Genomic DNA, 14,354 nt, shown 5'->3' with positions numbered 1-14,354 from the left:
AATCTGGGATGCAGCCTTGACCTTTACTGGCTTTTATTTAACAGGAATGAGAGTCTCCGAAGGGGTGGAAGCTTGGGCTCCTCACAGCAGGTGAGCTCTCTGTAAACAGAGGCGAGTCTCTTTCTGAACTTTGCAGAGATTCCCAGTGGAGGCACAAACGTTGGGGATGAGCGTCCAAGCCCTGTAACCCCTTCATGGAAGCCCTGGAAACAAATAGAGGCTGCAGTTTCAACCTTTCCAATACAAAGACTGATTCTTGCCAAGAGAAGGCTTCCTCAGCAGCCCTGCCCAGGAGAAGTCCAGCCCAGCCACTCTGGGAATGATTCCCAAGGAAAAGCTTCCACAATCCTTTCACTTTGAGGTTTGTATAACGGACCTGCTGGCACCCAGCAACCCATCACGTATTCTTCAAAGCCTGGATGGAGATGCAAGGATGAAAAGCTCTGGAGACTCTGGGGAAAGACCCAAGGCTGTCTTTAAGCCTAACTGCTAGGTCTTTGACTTGCTCTTAAAGTTAAAGCAAAAGATTAACTTTCAGGTCCCCTAAGGTCTTAAAGAACAGAGTTGCACCGGGGGAGGTTTAGAGTGGATATTAGGACATATCATTTCATGGAAAGGGTTGTTTGTTGAACACTGGCAGGGACTGCCCAGGGCAGTGGTGGAGTCACCATCGCTGGATGGGTTTAAAAGACGTGGAGATGTGGCACTTAGGGACACGGTTTAGTGGTGGACTTGGCAGCAGTAGGTTAACGGTTGGACTCGATGATTTTAAAGGTCTATTCTAACCTAAACTATTCTATGATCTCCAAAAAAAAATCTTTTAATTCAGTGCCCAATGAGCCTGACTGGTAAAACCACAACCACATTCCTTTGGTTTTCACCAGGCTTCAGAACAGGAACATTCAGAACAAGAGGTCCCTGCAGGTCAGCTGGAATGGCCTCAGAAACAAAAGCAAAATGCAGCCTAAACTGTAGTTAAGACTGGGTTTTTCTTTCACCGACAAAAGTAATTCTAATACGGATACATGCACTATAAGTAGCTTTTACCCTTTTCATAATGGAGCGAGATAGGTGGAAAGAAGGCACAGGTTTTGTAACCTCTGCTCTGAATTTCCCTTACTCAGAGCATCTCCAGATCCCCAGCTCAGATATTTCGAATTTCACAGGCTACATTAGCACAAGGAAATGCTGCAGGTACCAGAGCTTTCCAAATTGTAAGGCAAAGGCAGTAAAAATGGGAACGTGAGCTTGGCACTTAATTTTCTGCCTCTGACAAGTCAAAGGCATAATTTCTGTGACAGTTTTTTCCCCTAATTAGAAGCATAATTAAAAATTACACTAGGAAAAAAAAGTAGTTTTCTGTTTTCCCATTTAAGGGAACAAATCCTTTGAAGATCTGTTTAAAAGGAAGATCCTCTCTTGGAGCATAAACCTTATGGAACAGTCAGGAACCCAAACACGAGGCACAAATGTGCAGAGGACAAGACGATTTTTGCTGCTTGCTGTTCATCTTTCTTGTCTCGTAGGACACTGGTCAGACTGGTGTCAGTGGGAAACAGAGGAGGATTCGGGGAAGAAATACATGCAGGGCATCTGAAGTTGTACTGAAAAAAATAAACTGCAGTGCAGATAAAAAATACATAGACTAGGAATCCGAGTTTCATAGCTAACTTCCCTTCTCTCCATCCTCCTTAAAATCGTAAAGATGAAATATCTCTGAATGAGTTTAACTAGAATTACAGCTCAGCTGGTGATAGCTAGGAAGGTTTTGATGATTGCTGCTTCATATGCAATGGTTTTATCCACAAACATTTGAGTCAAGAAAGGGAAACTGAGAGACTTCAGGCAAATAAGAACACAGGAATGCTCACACTTTCATCGGAGCAACCCAATTTCTGTGATGACAGGCAGAGAGATTCAGAACGCTCAGCTAATTACAAGGTGGTGGTAATTATTAGTATAAAACCAATATTAAGAGCAGATGAAAAGTGCCGGTGTCATTTTTTAGGCACAGAGTTACAAGGCTCAGAAATGTCAAGTCAAAATTCTATTTTGAAATGCAATTGCAAGCCTTTCATCTGCGTGTGTTTTAACCTAGTGACAAGCTGGGATCCTGCGCTCAGGAGAGGAGCTTCGTTTTATAAACTGCATCAGGTTCTTGTATCTTGTTTCTTCACCACCAAAGTAAAACAGGCTGCCATTCTAACACAAACCCTCTTTTTTAAGGGAGATCTTTTTGAATTCTTTGATATTAAAGATAAAACAAACCCTTAAGTTAAAAACAAACAAACCCAAAACTACAACCACATCAATAAAAACTCCCAAACTAACCCAAGCCGCCACGGTCTGTGGTCACACTCCTGTCTATAAGTGGGATACCAAAAGACACAAGATACAATAAAGCCTAGTCAAACAGAAAGGAATGTTGCCAAACTTCTGAGCTGAAAGTTGATTTTTGAAGATGTCCAGACACTATCAGACCTCTGGAAAAAGAGATAATCTGTGGGCTAAAGTAGGTGGAAGAGACTGTTCCAGTAAGTATCCGCGGTGCAGAGGACGTGAACATGATGGGAAGTTTAATTTGGTGTTACTTTTGTTTAACAGGCATGGTGGGGTTGGGCTGACGCTGGACTGGGTTGAGCTTGGAGGTCTTTTTTGACCTCAACGATTCCAGGATTTCTCTGGCTCAGCATCAGGGGGCTGCAGGCTGGATCTGCAAGGACCCAGGCTTTGAGAGGTGATCACTCCAAAGCAACGTTCAGGAGCAGTAGATGCTGTGTTATGGCCTCATTTCTACATGACTCCATCCTGCCTTTGGTTGTAGCTTTCTGAGAGAACATTCCAGGCAGTTGCTCCGTGCCCACAGCACAGAAAGCTGCCTCCTCACTGGGGAAATGAGAAACTTCAGGGACGCATTTTGGCTTTGCTATAATCCCCTACATCTTTTCCCCGTTGCCAACTTAAGAAATAAATGGTATAGTTTAATTTTCTGCAATATATGAGTCATCGTTCTGGTTTATTGACCTCAAGAAAGATACAAATGCCCTTTTCAATAGGCAAGACGTAGTTCATTTGAAATATATGCTCAGTTAAGCGTTGTACAAACCATGAACTGCACCACGGTTTTTGTGTTGCCACTGATTTTCTCTGCTGCCTTGAGAGTAAGTGAGCTGCACAGTGCAAAGAAACGAGCTCTTCGGCACAAGAAATGTGTCAGACAGGCTGGTGCTCTCTTTACAAATCTCTATATGGTGATTAAAAGGGGTGCATGAATTTGGGGTTGGAACTACATCATCTTTAAGGTCCCTTCCAACCCAAATGATTCTATGATTCCATGAATTCAGAAGGCTGAATACGATAAAAAGAAGTTTCTAGATGATAGGAAATACAACAGGTAACCTTATTCAAGGTTGCCCTTATCCATGCCAGTCTGCATGAGCTGGAAACAGAATTGGTTTAAAGAAAAGATACAGATTTAATATATATTGCAATAAATTGTATTTCTCTAGCACTATAATGCAAAAGAAAATGTTTCCTTTCTCTTACCGAAGATAATAAAAATGGTAATAAAACACATCTATGGTCCTAGCCCGGCAGCAGAGTGGTTTCAGAAAAAACACCCACCACTATCAGGGACAAAAAAATGCTGCAGTGCAGCAAAAGGACGGAGGCTGAGCTGGCCAGGGAGAGGTAGGACCTTGGCTGCCTTCAGAAACCCAGCCCCAGCTCACTCTGCACAGCACTTAACATCGCACCCCACCTCTGCCCCAGCAGCTCATGTTTGCACCTACAACTCGATCCAAACACAAACTACATAACTCACCTCTACAGCATCAGTGCACTGAACTCCTGGCAACCCCAGCAGGGACCAAACTCCTCACGGATGCTCCCTCACTGCCCTCCGGTGGGAGAGAGTAAAAAAGGCAGAAGTGAAAAAGCTCGTGGGTTGGGATAAAGACAGTTTCATAGATAAAGAAAAAGCTAGATGCCTACGCTAAGAAAAACGTGGAATTCATTCATCACTTCACATCATCAGGGAGGCTTTTCCACTCTGTTTGATGAGCCAGGGAAGCAAGAGAGCAGAGGAGATCAACAGCAGCAAAATCAAAGACTGACACCTCGTTACCCTGAGGAGTGTTTGAGCAGCTCAGTCAGGGAAAAGACATATAGCTGTGGTTTGTCTAGCAGCGTGTATCTCCAAGTTGGGTTTTTTTTCAGTCTGAAATAAATGTACTAGAAGGCACTTAATTTTACAAAAATACTATTAAAATGCAATTTTTAAAATGGTTAAAAATGCAAATCATTTGAGAAGTTTTACAGGAGCAATTAGGTGAAAAAAGAGGAGTTTCAATAAGAAATAACGTTGCTCAGATCAAAGCTCTCGAGGAGGCAGCCTCACAAATTTGTGTTATTGCAGTGATCGCACCTTCTCATGCCATTAATTTTCTTTTCCTGGAGCCGATCATAACATGTGGCTCATGCTGGGGGTCCAAGAGCTTGCTAGGATGCAAGGAAGGATTTTAGTAGCTAGTCACATTTGGAATAGCTACACCAGACCTCTTCTAAGCTGAACACCCACCGCGTGGTTCCAGGGACTCTCAATATTAATGTAAATTACACTTAATTAGTAAAAGACAGTAAACTTTTTGCTGTAGATGAGCTGAGGCTGGATGCAACGCGAGCTATAAAAACAAAGGAATCCTACCACACATGGTAGGGCCATCTGCTGATAGCATGCCCTGCTTTGAAGGCTTTGATGCCTTGATTATGTAAATAGGGGAGATTATTCCATCCTCAAGACTCCGGCAAGATAATTACCAAACAATAAATCACCACACTCAAGCAACTGCAAATGAATTTTGAGCATTATGTCCATAATTGCGATTGTATTGCTGTTATTAACTGCGGAGGGTAGAGGACATCAGGCCCTAGAGATACTTCCCTACTGGTTATAAGATAAATTAGTATTGTTTGGCGTTACTCAGCCTGTTGGGAGGCTGCAAAGAAAGGGGGTTAATTTTCAGTGATTTGACTCGGTTTCTCTACGTGTACACTCTCCATTTGCCCAGTGCTCTGGTTTGTGGCTGATTCAGACCCAAGAAGCAAAACATACGCGACTGGAGCACATCCCGTACAGGCTGGGAGAGCTGGGGTTGTTCAGCCTGGAGAAGAGAAGGCTCCGAGGAGACCTTAGAGCAGCCTCCAGTGCTGAAAGGGGCTCCAGGAAAGCTGGGAAGGGGCTGTTGATCAGGGGGAGCTGGGATAGGATGAGGGGGAATGGTTTTAAGCTGAAAAGGGGGAGATTGAGATGAGATCTTAGGAAGAAATATTCTTCTGTGAGGGTGGGGAGGCCCTGGCCCAGGTTGTTCATCCCTGGAGGGGTTCAAGGCCAGGTTGGATGGGGCTTGGAGCCCCTGATCCAGTGGGAGGTGTCCCTGCCCATGGGGACTGGATGGGCTTTGGGGTCCCTTCCAACCCAAACCATTCCACGATATTAAAGCAGGTAAACTCAGATAACATCTTGCATTGAACCAGAACGCGGCCACTACAGGAGCCTGGCAGAGCAGAGAGAAAAATCTCAGGGCAGGTTTTATTTTAAGGCCAAGGTGCTGTCATTTCTGGCTGCTTCGGGCAGTGTTTGCATCGGAACAGCCCCTTTCCGAGCAAGAAGGGAGCCAGGCCTGGAGCTCCCGAAAGCCGCGTAGCCGCAGGAATTCTTCATTACATGGTGTCACAGGTGCCTGTGGTATTTCAACAAATTAGATGATGTTTCTTCCCAGATCAATTTATATTCAACCATAATCAATTATAGGGATTTAGGACACACATATGTTGTGAGTTTAGGCGATAAAGGATGAGATCTATTATAAATACATTTATATCAGAGGAAAATATCTGATGGTTTCGGAAATTTAGAGATATTGAAAGGAGTATTTGACATCTATATTAACTCAAAGCCCTGAATGGGCTGGGCTTGTTTACATTGCTTCAGTCTTATTACAGGGTGAATTTTACCAGCTGTCTTGCTGAACAGTCATTTAGCCTTAAACTATAGTTAAAACTGTCATGGTTTTAAGCAAATTATATTGCGTAAAGTAATTATTTCCCCTAACTGCAAAGAGGATCCAGGTACCTGTGAATCTCATTTCTGAAGAAGAGCTCTCAGAGCACCCTGTGTGTCAGGTACAGAGTTAAGGACCTGAAAAGATCCATGTGCTTGTGGCAACGGCGACTAATCTAGGTTAGGTAGATGTGTGCAAGTGGGCATGAAGCAGAGAGGAAGCATGTTTAGTTCTCTCTGCAGAGAACCCTCCTGAGCTCCATGCTACGTGGGTAAAGACCTCTCAGCCACGCAGGCAAATATGTCCTGTACCATGTATTTACCAGTTTGGTTCTTTGCTGTGTCCTTATTGATCACTCTTGCTAGCAAATCGCTGTCTAAGCAAGGACTTCCTTCTGTATAATCAGATTCAGCAACTCCTTCATCACCTGGTACTGTCTGCTTGTGAGTCTGTTTTTAATTAGGAGGAGATTCAGACTAGATATAAGGAAGAAATTGTTTACAATGAGGGTGGTGAGGCACTGACACAGGTTGCCTAGAGAGGTGGTGGCTGCCCCATCCCTGGAGGGGTTCAAGGCCAGGTTGGATGGGGCTTGGAGCCCCTGATCCAGTGGGAGGTGTCCCTGCCCGTGGCAGGGGTGGGACTGGATGGGCTTTGAGGTCCCTTCCAACCCAAACCATTCCAGGATTCTGTAATTTAGAAGATGTGCTGCCCAAGAATCCAGGAATTAATTCACCCATCAGCAAGAGCCGATGCACTTCTCAGCAGGGTGAAGCACCATAGAAGCTCTGCCTCTCTCTACATTGGCTGCACCACGGCCAACTGGGCAGCCACTACACCAGCCCACGATGATGCTAAATACGATATTTTGTGGGCTATTTAGAATTTTTTTTTTCTTAACCAAGATGGATTATTTCATAGAATCATAGAATAACCAGGTTGGAAGAGACCCACCGGATCATCGAGTCCAACCGTTCCTATCAAACAGATAATTTAATTTAATGCAGATACTTCTGAAATCATGATGTGGTGAAGAAGCACAATGGAACAAACTTCTCAGTGAAGTCTGGATCAGAAAAGGGGCAGAAATCAGCTTAGGATTTGGTATATATCTACGGGATGTGACAGGATTGTCTTTGATCGTGGATCAAAGCGTTGCCAGTCTCCTCCTCTGCCTCAGGGAAGAAGCCTTGCAGCTGAAGTGTTGATCAGTACCAGAGGCTCTACCATGGAGAAAACCTTGAGAAAACTGAACTCCCTTGGCTCCTATCGCTAGCGTAGTGCGCTATGGCTCAGCTAACACAGCCGTTCTTTTCCTCAGTGCCACACCTTGCACTTTTCTCAGTTGACCTGACCCAATCACTGCGCACACAGAGACTCCTTTGGGATGAGGTGAGATTTCCCACCTCCCTCTGTGGACAGAGAAGTGGGAGATGCTCTCCTGTGCTCAAAAGCAAACAGTGGATGTGAGAGGAGGCTGGTGTGGGGCTGTGGAGGCTTGGAGAGAAGGTCATTTCTGTAAAGAGAGTTGTCTCTCCGGAGTGTGCTCACTCGTGCTCGCAGGCTGCAGCTGTGTGTGAGCCGGAGACACCCTGAAGCCATGTCGGGAAGGAGGGTGCTGCATCACCGAGCAATCACAATTAACTTTAATTACACATCTCCATTGGCTGCCGAGCTTTGGAAAAATAACAAGGAGCTGGGAAAAAAAAATAAAGGCAGAAAAGAGGCTCTTGCAATCCAGGTGAATTTTTCTGAGCTGATTGCCAGCACTCAAGGTTCCCAAGGGCCTTTGTTAGCAGAAAAAAAGCAGCAGACAAAGAGATGGAGAGAACAGGAAGACTCTTCCCCTGCTCTCTTTTAAAATAACCTAGTTAGCATTCAGAATTTGGGACATTTATACACTTTCTGCAAGTGTCTCCAACTGAATGGGGACCGGGGTTGAACATTTCTCCACTTCCCTGACGTGAAGCACACGTGACACAGCTCTGACGGCACCCAGCTCCGTCGGCGCGGGAATATTTAGGTCCTGAATTTTCTTACGGTTAATCAGAATTCATAAACTGCACCTAGACAGGTGCTTCTAAATCATCTTTGTCTTGTCCTTCTCTGTCGTGAACAATATTACATTGAGTGTGATAAGTGGCCAGCACAAAGAGCACCAACTGGTGAAGAACAAAAGCAAAGCCATGGGTCTTTGTCCCTTTCAGCAGCGCATCTTTCATACTCATCCACAAGGAGGAAATTAACTGAGTTTTTAGCTTCAAAAAGCCACCCTGAGAAGGACGAACTGTGCTCTGCAACCCCAAGAGCATCAGTATGCGTATTTCAGCCCTTCAGTCACTTACAAATTATTATTGACACCCACCTTCAAACCTGGATTCGCTCTCTAGAGAGCTCAGCCAATATTTTTTTAACATGGCTACAGCAAATTTTATTTTATTTGAATGCACACTGATATCAGTTCCCCAGTCGGGAATCCTGGGGGAATTGAATAGATCAATTTAGAGGATAAAAGCAACTTTAGGAAATAGTAAATGATTAAAAGAGAAACAACAGAAGTTGTGCAAAGCTCTTCTAGGTTAGGGGATATTTTAATAAAGTAGAGTTAGGAAAGTCTTCAGGCTACACTGAGCATTGAAGTAAATGTCTTAATTCCATTACTCTCATGCCACAGAGAGGGAATCCACAGCAGAGAGCTGAATGGCAATGTGTTCACCATAGCTGCACTTACTTAGCCTTTCCAGTTTTTCAGAGGCCTCAGCTTAAGAGGAATTCGTCTGTCTGAGGCTGATTGTGTCAGGCTACTCAATACTGGCAGGCAAGACAATTGTCATTGTCACATTGTCCAGATTGAGTATTTAACAGCAAATTTGTCTGCAAGAAGCTAGACTTTATGCACTGAACCAAGTAGAGGACACAGGTTGGGCTGAATCTTGGTTCAGCACATGAGATGCTCATGCTATGTAAACTTCAAGGCCACGATAATCCACTAATTTTGTCCTAACTTTAGGCCAAAACAGAGAAAAAGTTAAAAGGTGCCCAGTTCCCCACAATACTGGTGACAGAGGTGGGGCAGAGCTCCTTTTTCCCAGGCATCTCTTCAATATAAGAACTTTCTGGTGCATTGCTTTTGGAAAAAATATTTTGAATGCTCTATTGACTCCTTATTCATGGGAGAAACCAGAATCATCCTGGCCCGTGCCTTTTCCAAAGCTAAGAGATGAGAACTCATTTCCTTCCCAGAGAGCTATCAATATCCATCCTGACTTCTGAAGAGATTTCATGCAAAAGACTATTGATTTCTTAAACCTGAAATGAAACCCTTCAGTCATTTCCAGTTTGTGTGACTAGATTGGATCTCGGCTCAAACACACCGAGGGCGCAACAGGGATGCAACAACCACGCCACGTTGAGGATCGTGGAAACCAAGTGAAATGATGTACCAGAAGCTGCTTAACCCTCACAGGCTCCCCACCAACAGTCAGCAGAGAAAACCCACTGTGGGTAACCCTTTTACTGACTTTCAGGGATCAAGAGATGACATATCTCTCATCCGGAGGGGCACAATCCGTTGGAATTTACAGCACTAGAAGAACAAGCCATGCCCATCAGCGAACTGCATTTAATGGGCTGTTAATGTGCTGAGTTGAGTAAGTAACTATTACCATTAGTGTGCATCAAGGTAAAACTGTCTTCCAAGGCTCAGCTCATTTATATCCAAGATGTTCTCTTAAATCACAATAAAAAGGAAGCACAGAAAGTACTTCAGAAACCATCAGGCCAGACCCTCAGATCATGTCAGGTGAGACACTTCTGATGCAGCCCATCATTTTTACACCTTATTATGAGCTCATTCTATTAAAAGTAGAGCATAATTGACAGGACACTCCCCACTGGATTATGACTCCTTGTGGCTGGTTGAAGCCACATCTACAGCTATGTCAAGAACTTCCATTTCTCAAGGATAGATTTAATATCGTACAATTAAAGGCGAGCGTGGACTAAGCAGTGGGTGCTCTAGCAGGACTAACCAGCTCTCATGAATCAGTGCAAGGCACAGAACTAATCATTTCCCAGAAGCTAATTCTGACCCTGATAATACTATGTGTCTCTCCTGCTGATGAGAGTGAAGACTCCCTCTACGCTAGGAGTGAGTACAGGAGTCTGGTAATGTGAATTGTTTTGGCAGAATAGAAGAAAAAAACCAAGAGGATTCAAGTTCACAAGGCTCATTATCACTAATCGGCCTTCCTGAGCTTCAAGTCTTTTATTCAGAAGTCAGATATAGGTCTACACTGAGAAAAAACCTCTACTGCAAGAAATGCTAATGTGCTCCTCTCTCTGTTTATAATAAAGGTGGCACAACACCCAGCCAGATGATTTTGCAGCAGTTCTCTGTGACGGAGGGCTGCGTGCATGATGAGAGAGGAGTCCTGCCAGCTTCCATTCAGATGTGCACGTGGATCCATCTTGACCTTTCTGCAAATAGTCTCGCTACTGGCTGGTGCTGGAGAAGAGATTAAGGAAGAGTGGCAGCCTGAACTGTAATCAAGCAGCGCAAGAGGAAGGAGGATGCTTTGGCCCTTGGCTGGGGGGTTTCAGTTACTAGATCTGGAGCCTAAAATTGGCTGCAGGGGGCTGTAAGTGCCACAGAGAAAGGAACTGCTGGAGCTGTATATCCTAGGCTTGTTATTGTGTTTCTATGACTTTCCTCCTAACCTGCATAGCACTGACCCTTGGAAGAATGGCATCTTGAAGGAGCCAGTGTTTTTAAGGACCTGCTTAGCAACTAGCAAGTACTCCAGAAACCAGCACAGTTCTGCATTGTTCTGAGTTGTTTTCTCTGTATCACACTTTATACGAGATCTCAGCACCATTTAGAAGGGTATGATGCACTTGTATTGATTAATTCATGCTAAGGAGCTTTGCGGTCATTGACACTTGAGGAAAAACTGTGTTCACTGAACCAGTTTGCCTGAAAATCTTCCTTATTTTTATATTTATGGAATGTTGATGCCAGAAAGCCAAAGCCAAAGCAACGTGCCTGACAAAGAAGGCGACAAAATTCTGATGAAGTTGTAGAGAAGTTCATCCTACAGTTCAGGGCTAGACCCTAAGAAACCTCTGACTTGCCCCCAGCGGAGTCAGACACTTCTCTTCCTCTTCTGCATTTGTGACTGAACGTTCCTTGTATCAGAAAATAAAGCTTTCAGTCAAGGCCCTGCCTTTTTCTTCATAGCTTTCCACACCAGCAGCATGTGATAGAACAGTAAAGTAATAACCTACCTCGTTGTGAGGATTTTGATGTCTGGTACATCTCTGCTATTTTACTTTGTCAGTGATGCGGTGCAGTGCAGGAGGCCTCTTATCTTATTGCACTCCCAGTGCTGTTCAGACTGAGTTTTCTGTTAAAGAAGCACAAAGAGAGAACTCCTGTTGAGGAAATACTGCCAAACACTCATGACATTTGCCCCAGGAACTATTCCACTTATTCCATCCCTAGAAACAAAGAGGAGATGTGTCCTAGGAGTGATGTGTCTACTCCAAACCAACCAGTAACAACTCCTCAGAACTGTCTGCTTGCAGAGAGCTGCTGTTGAACAGCCTCTAACCAAAGCACCATACACAGAGCTTCCCCAAAGAGCAATCACAGACTCAGAAATGCACTGAAAAAAAAAAAAAAAAAGATTTTGCTTCTTATAAGAAGGTTATTCTTGTGGTTTTGAAATTTCATTTTATTTTGGCTTCAGGTCCAGGATTGGTTTTTTTTTTTAATATGCTGGTCTCATTTGTTACTGTGCTTTATTCTCTCCCATGATTCACCTAACTCTAGGGCATTTATTGGAATTCTTGATACAAAATTTAAGTGAAATGAATCTCCCTTTAAACTTCATGACAACTACATCACCTGATTAAAGTCTCTTGCAGTTTTCATCAGCTGAAGATGTAGTTCTTCACTTTACAGACTGACAGACGTGCATTTCTATCACAGGCAAGAGATGTGGATAAGTACCACCACCTCTCAGCCAACCAGCCATTGCTTTAATTCACAGGTGGGCAGAATAAAAGCTTTTTTCTTTAGTAGGACTGAAAAAATGTGGTTGTAGCAACACCCAGATATGACTCGTACAAGCGGTTAAACACATCTTCACAGTAAATTAAAAGGCCCAGACAGATGGCAAAGAGTCAGCGAGACTCACAGCTCATCCACTGAAGAGCTTACCCAGTTATTAATGAATAAATTACTGTTTTCCTGACTTGGAACATGGTTGATTTTCTTAGAGATGACTGGATGGAAAGCATACTGGAAGCCCGAGGATGGTAGGAGAAGATAAGACCCTTCTTGGCCTCAAAGAAAGCACAAGCATCTCAAAGAATTGTTATCCATCCTTTCAACAGAGATTTATTTTGAAGCAAGCAAAATGTCAAACATACTAAATCTTTCCTGTGCTGTTTTAAGGGAGAAATCAGTGTTCTAGATGTACCAACCACTAATGTCCGACAATTCCTATAGTGGCACTGAGCACAGTTTAGCAGTGCAGAGGAATATTTCCAGGTTACTGCAACCTCACAGCAATTCCTGGGATTGTCCCTGCAGTTTGTACTGAAGGTGTCACCTCTGGTTTTCATTTGGCTGCTGTGGCACTGCAAAACTCACCATGGAACATTACTTGGGTACAAGGAAACAATTTCAATAACACATGGAAAGTTCAAGAGAATTTGATTTGACTTTAACACTAGAGATGACTCAGAAAGACAAGGGTACATATATTGCACAGCATCTCCTATATGCAATACCCTAAAGGGCTCAGTAGCTCTGCTGTGAAAAGTTTAGGGTTCTACAATGAGAAAAGACAGAAAGCAGTATTCTAGATCCAGTCCCTCATCATAAATCCTCCAGAAACTGAATCCTTTTAAACCCTAACTGTAGAGATGTTTTCTTTCTACTTTCTCTTTGCCTGGTGTTATTTGCTAATAAAAAACACATTCAGAAAAGAGAATCAAGCCATTTATGGAAAAAAATAAAACCTTTCTTCGGAAACACCCTTCAAATTAATGGTTCCCAATGCTTTGAAAGTTAGGAAGTATAAAAGACATTAAACTATAAGATGATATTAAAATTTGCAACAGCAGCTACACTTTCATCATCCTTTCAGGAAATGGTTTCTCTTGGTATTTGAATTGCAAAGAGATCTGTTTACCATTACAGAGAGTGTTTAAACCAGGAGCTCTGCTGAGAATTTTACCCTGGGAGGTTTGCAAACACACAGGACTGTGCTGGGACTTTTCCACTGGGGAAGAATGGAGGTGAGTGATGTCCCTCTGTGGCATTGACCCATTTCTTCAGAAAGGAAATATACAAGCTGTTTACAGTAGAAATAACAACTAGTCAGAAATTCCTGCCTTCCTTTCCTATCCTAGCCATACCGGAGGGCCAGTCCATATTCTCCCTGTCTTCTGGTGAACCCTGACAGCTATGCACAGACCAGGGTGAGGGTGAGAAACCTTCTATCCTGGCAGCTGCCCAGCATCCCCAGACCCTGCAAGGCAGTCACCAGCACTCACCTAGGAGAGCATGAAGAGTTCGATTGCTGCCTGCTCCGTTCCCAATGGGGGCTGCCAGCATCCCCAAACCCTGCAAGCAGTCACCAGAACTCACCTGGGAATGCACAAAGAGCTCGATTTCTGCCTGCCCATTCCCAGTGGGGGCTGCCAGCATCCCAGACCCTGCAAGGCAGTCACTGGCACTCCCCCGGGAGTGCATGAAGAGCTTGATTGCTGCCTGCCTCATTCCTAGTGGGGGCTGCCCAGCATCCCCAGACCCTGCAAGGCAGTCACCAGCACTCACCTGGGAGTGCACACAGATCCTGCTTTCTGCCTGCCCCATTCCCACTGGGGGCTGCCCAGCGACCCCGGAGGAGCCGGGACTCGTGCGCAGGGCAGCATAGCCGGGCGGGGAGCTGCTCGTTGTCACTGGGAGCTCCCCAGAGGCCGTGGCTGCTGCTGTCTCCTGTCTCTAGGGGTAAAGGGGGGGTGAACACCCGAATCGAGCTCCCTGGGGTCTCGCTCCCCACTCCCGGCTCCCCCCGCCCCGGTGCTGTCCACCCCCGTGGTGCTGAAACGGCTCCCGGCGCTGTCCACTCCCCCGGTGCTGAAGCCGCCCCCCGGGGTAGAGGAGCCGCCCACCACCCCCACCCGGGAGCGAGAGTCGCTGGGGTCTGGGAGAGGAAACATCCCCCCCTCCTCCTGTCACCGACAGGCGAGGCAGAAAGGGAAATGCCGTGGGAAATC

The 14,354-nt window shown here is 44.7% G+C and overlaps 2 protein-coding genes across 2 annotated transcripts in view; both read right to left on the bottom strand.

Moving 5' to 3' along the window:
* TMPRSS5 (transmembrane serine protease 5) overlaps nt 1–14,297 on the bottom strand; it is a 47,214-nt gene extending 32,917 nt beyond the window's left edge. The window contains exons 1-2 of the mRNA XM_069876257.1: nt 14,169–14,297; nt 13,912–14,079 (exon numbers count right to left, since the gene is read on the bottom strand). Of these exons, the coding sequence (XP_069732358.1) occupies nt 13,912–14,079; nt 14,169–14,297 (297 nt within the window). The remainder of the gene's footprint in view (nt 1–13,911; nt 14,080–14,168) is intronic.
* LOC138730872 (mucin-17-like) overlaps nt 1–14,354 on the bottom strand; it is a 96,216-nt gene that overhangs the window by 15,010 nt on the left and 66,852 nt on the right. The gene's annotated exons all lie outside the window — the stretch shown is intronic.

The sequence above is a fragment of the Phaenicophaeus curvirostris genome, chromosome 25 (assembly GCF_032191515.1).
Source record: "Phaenicophaeus curvirostris isolate KB17595 chromosome 25, BPBGC_Pcur_1.0, whole genome shotgun sequence".
Taxonomy (NCBI): Eukaryota; Metazoa; Chordata; class Aves; order Cuculiformes; family Cuculidae; genus Phaenicophaeus; species Phaenicophaeus curvirostris.
The sequence above is the reverse complement of the archived record's forward strand: the minus strand, read 5'-3'. Positions and strand labels throughout refer to the sequence as shown.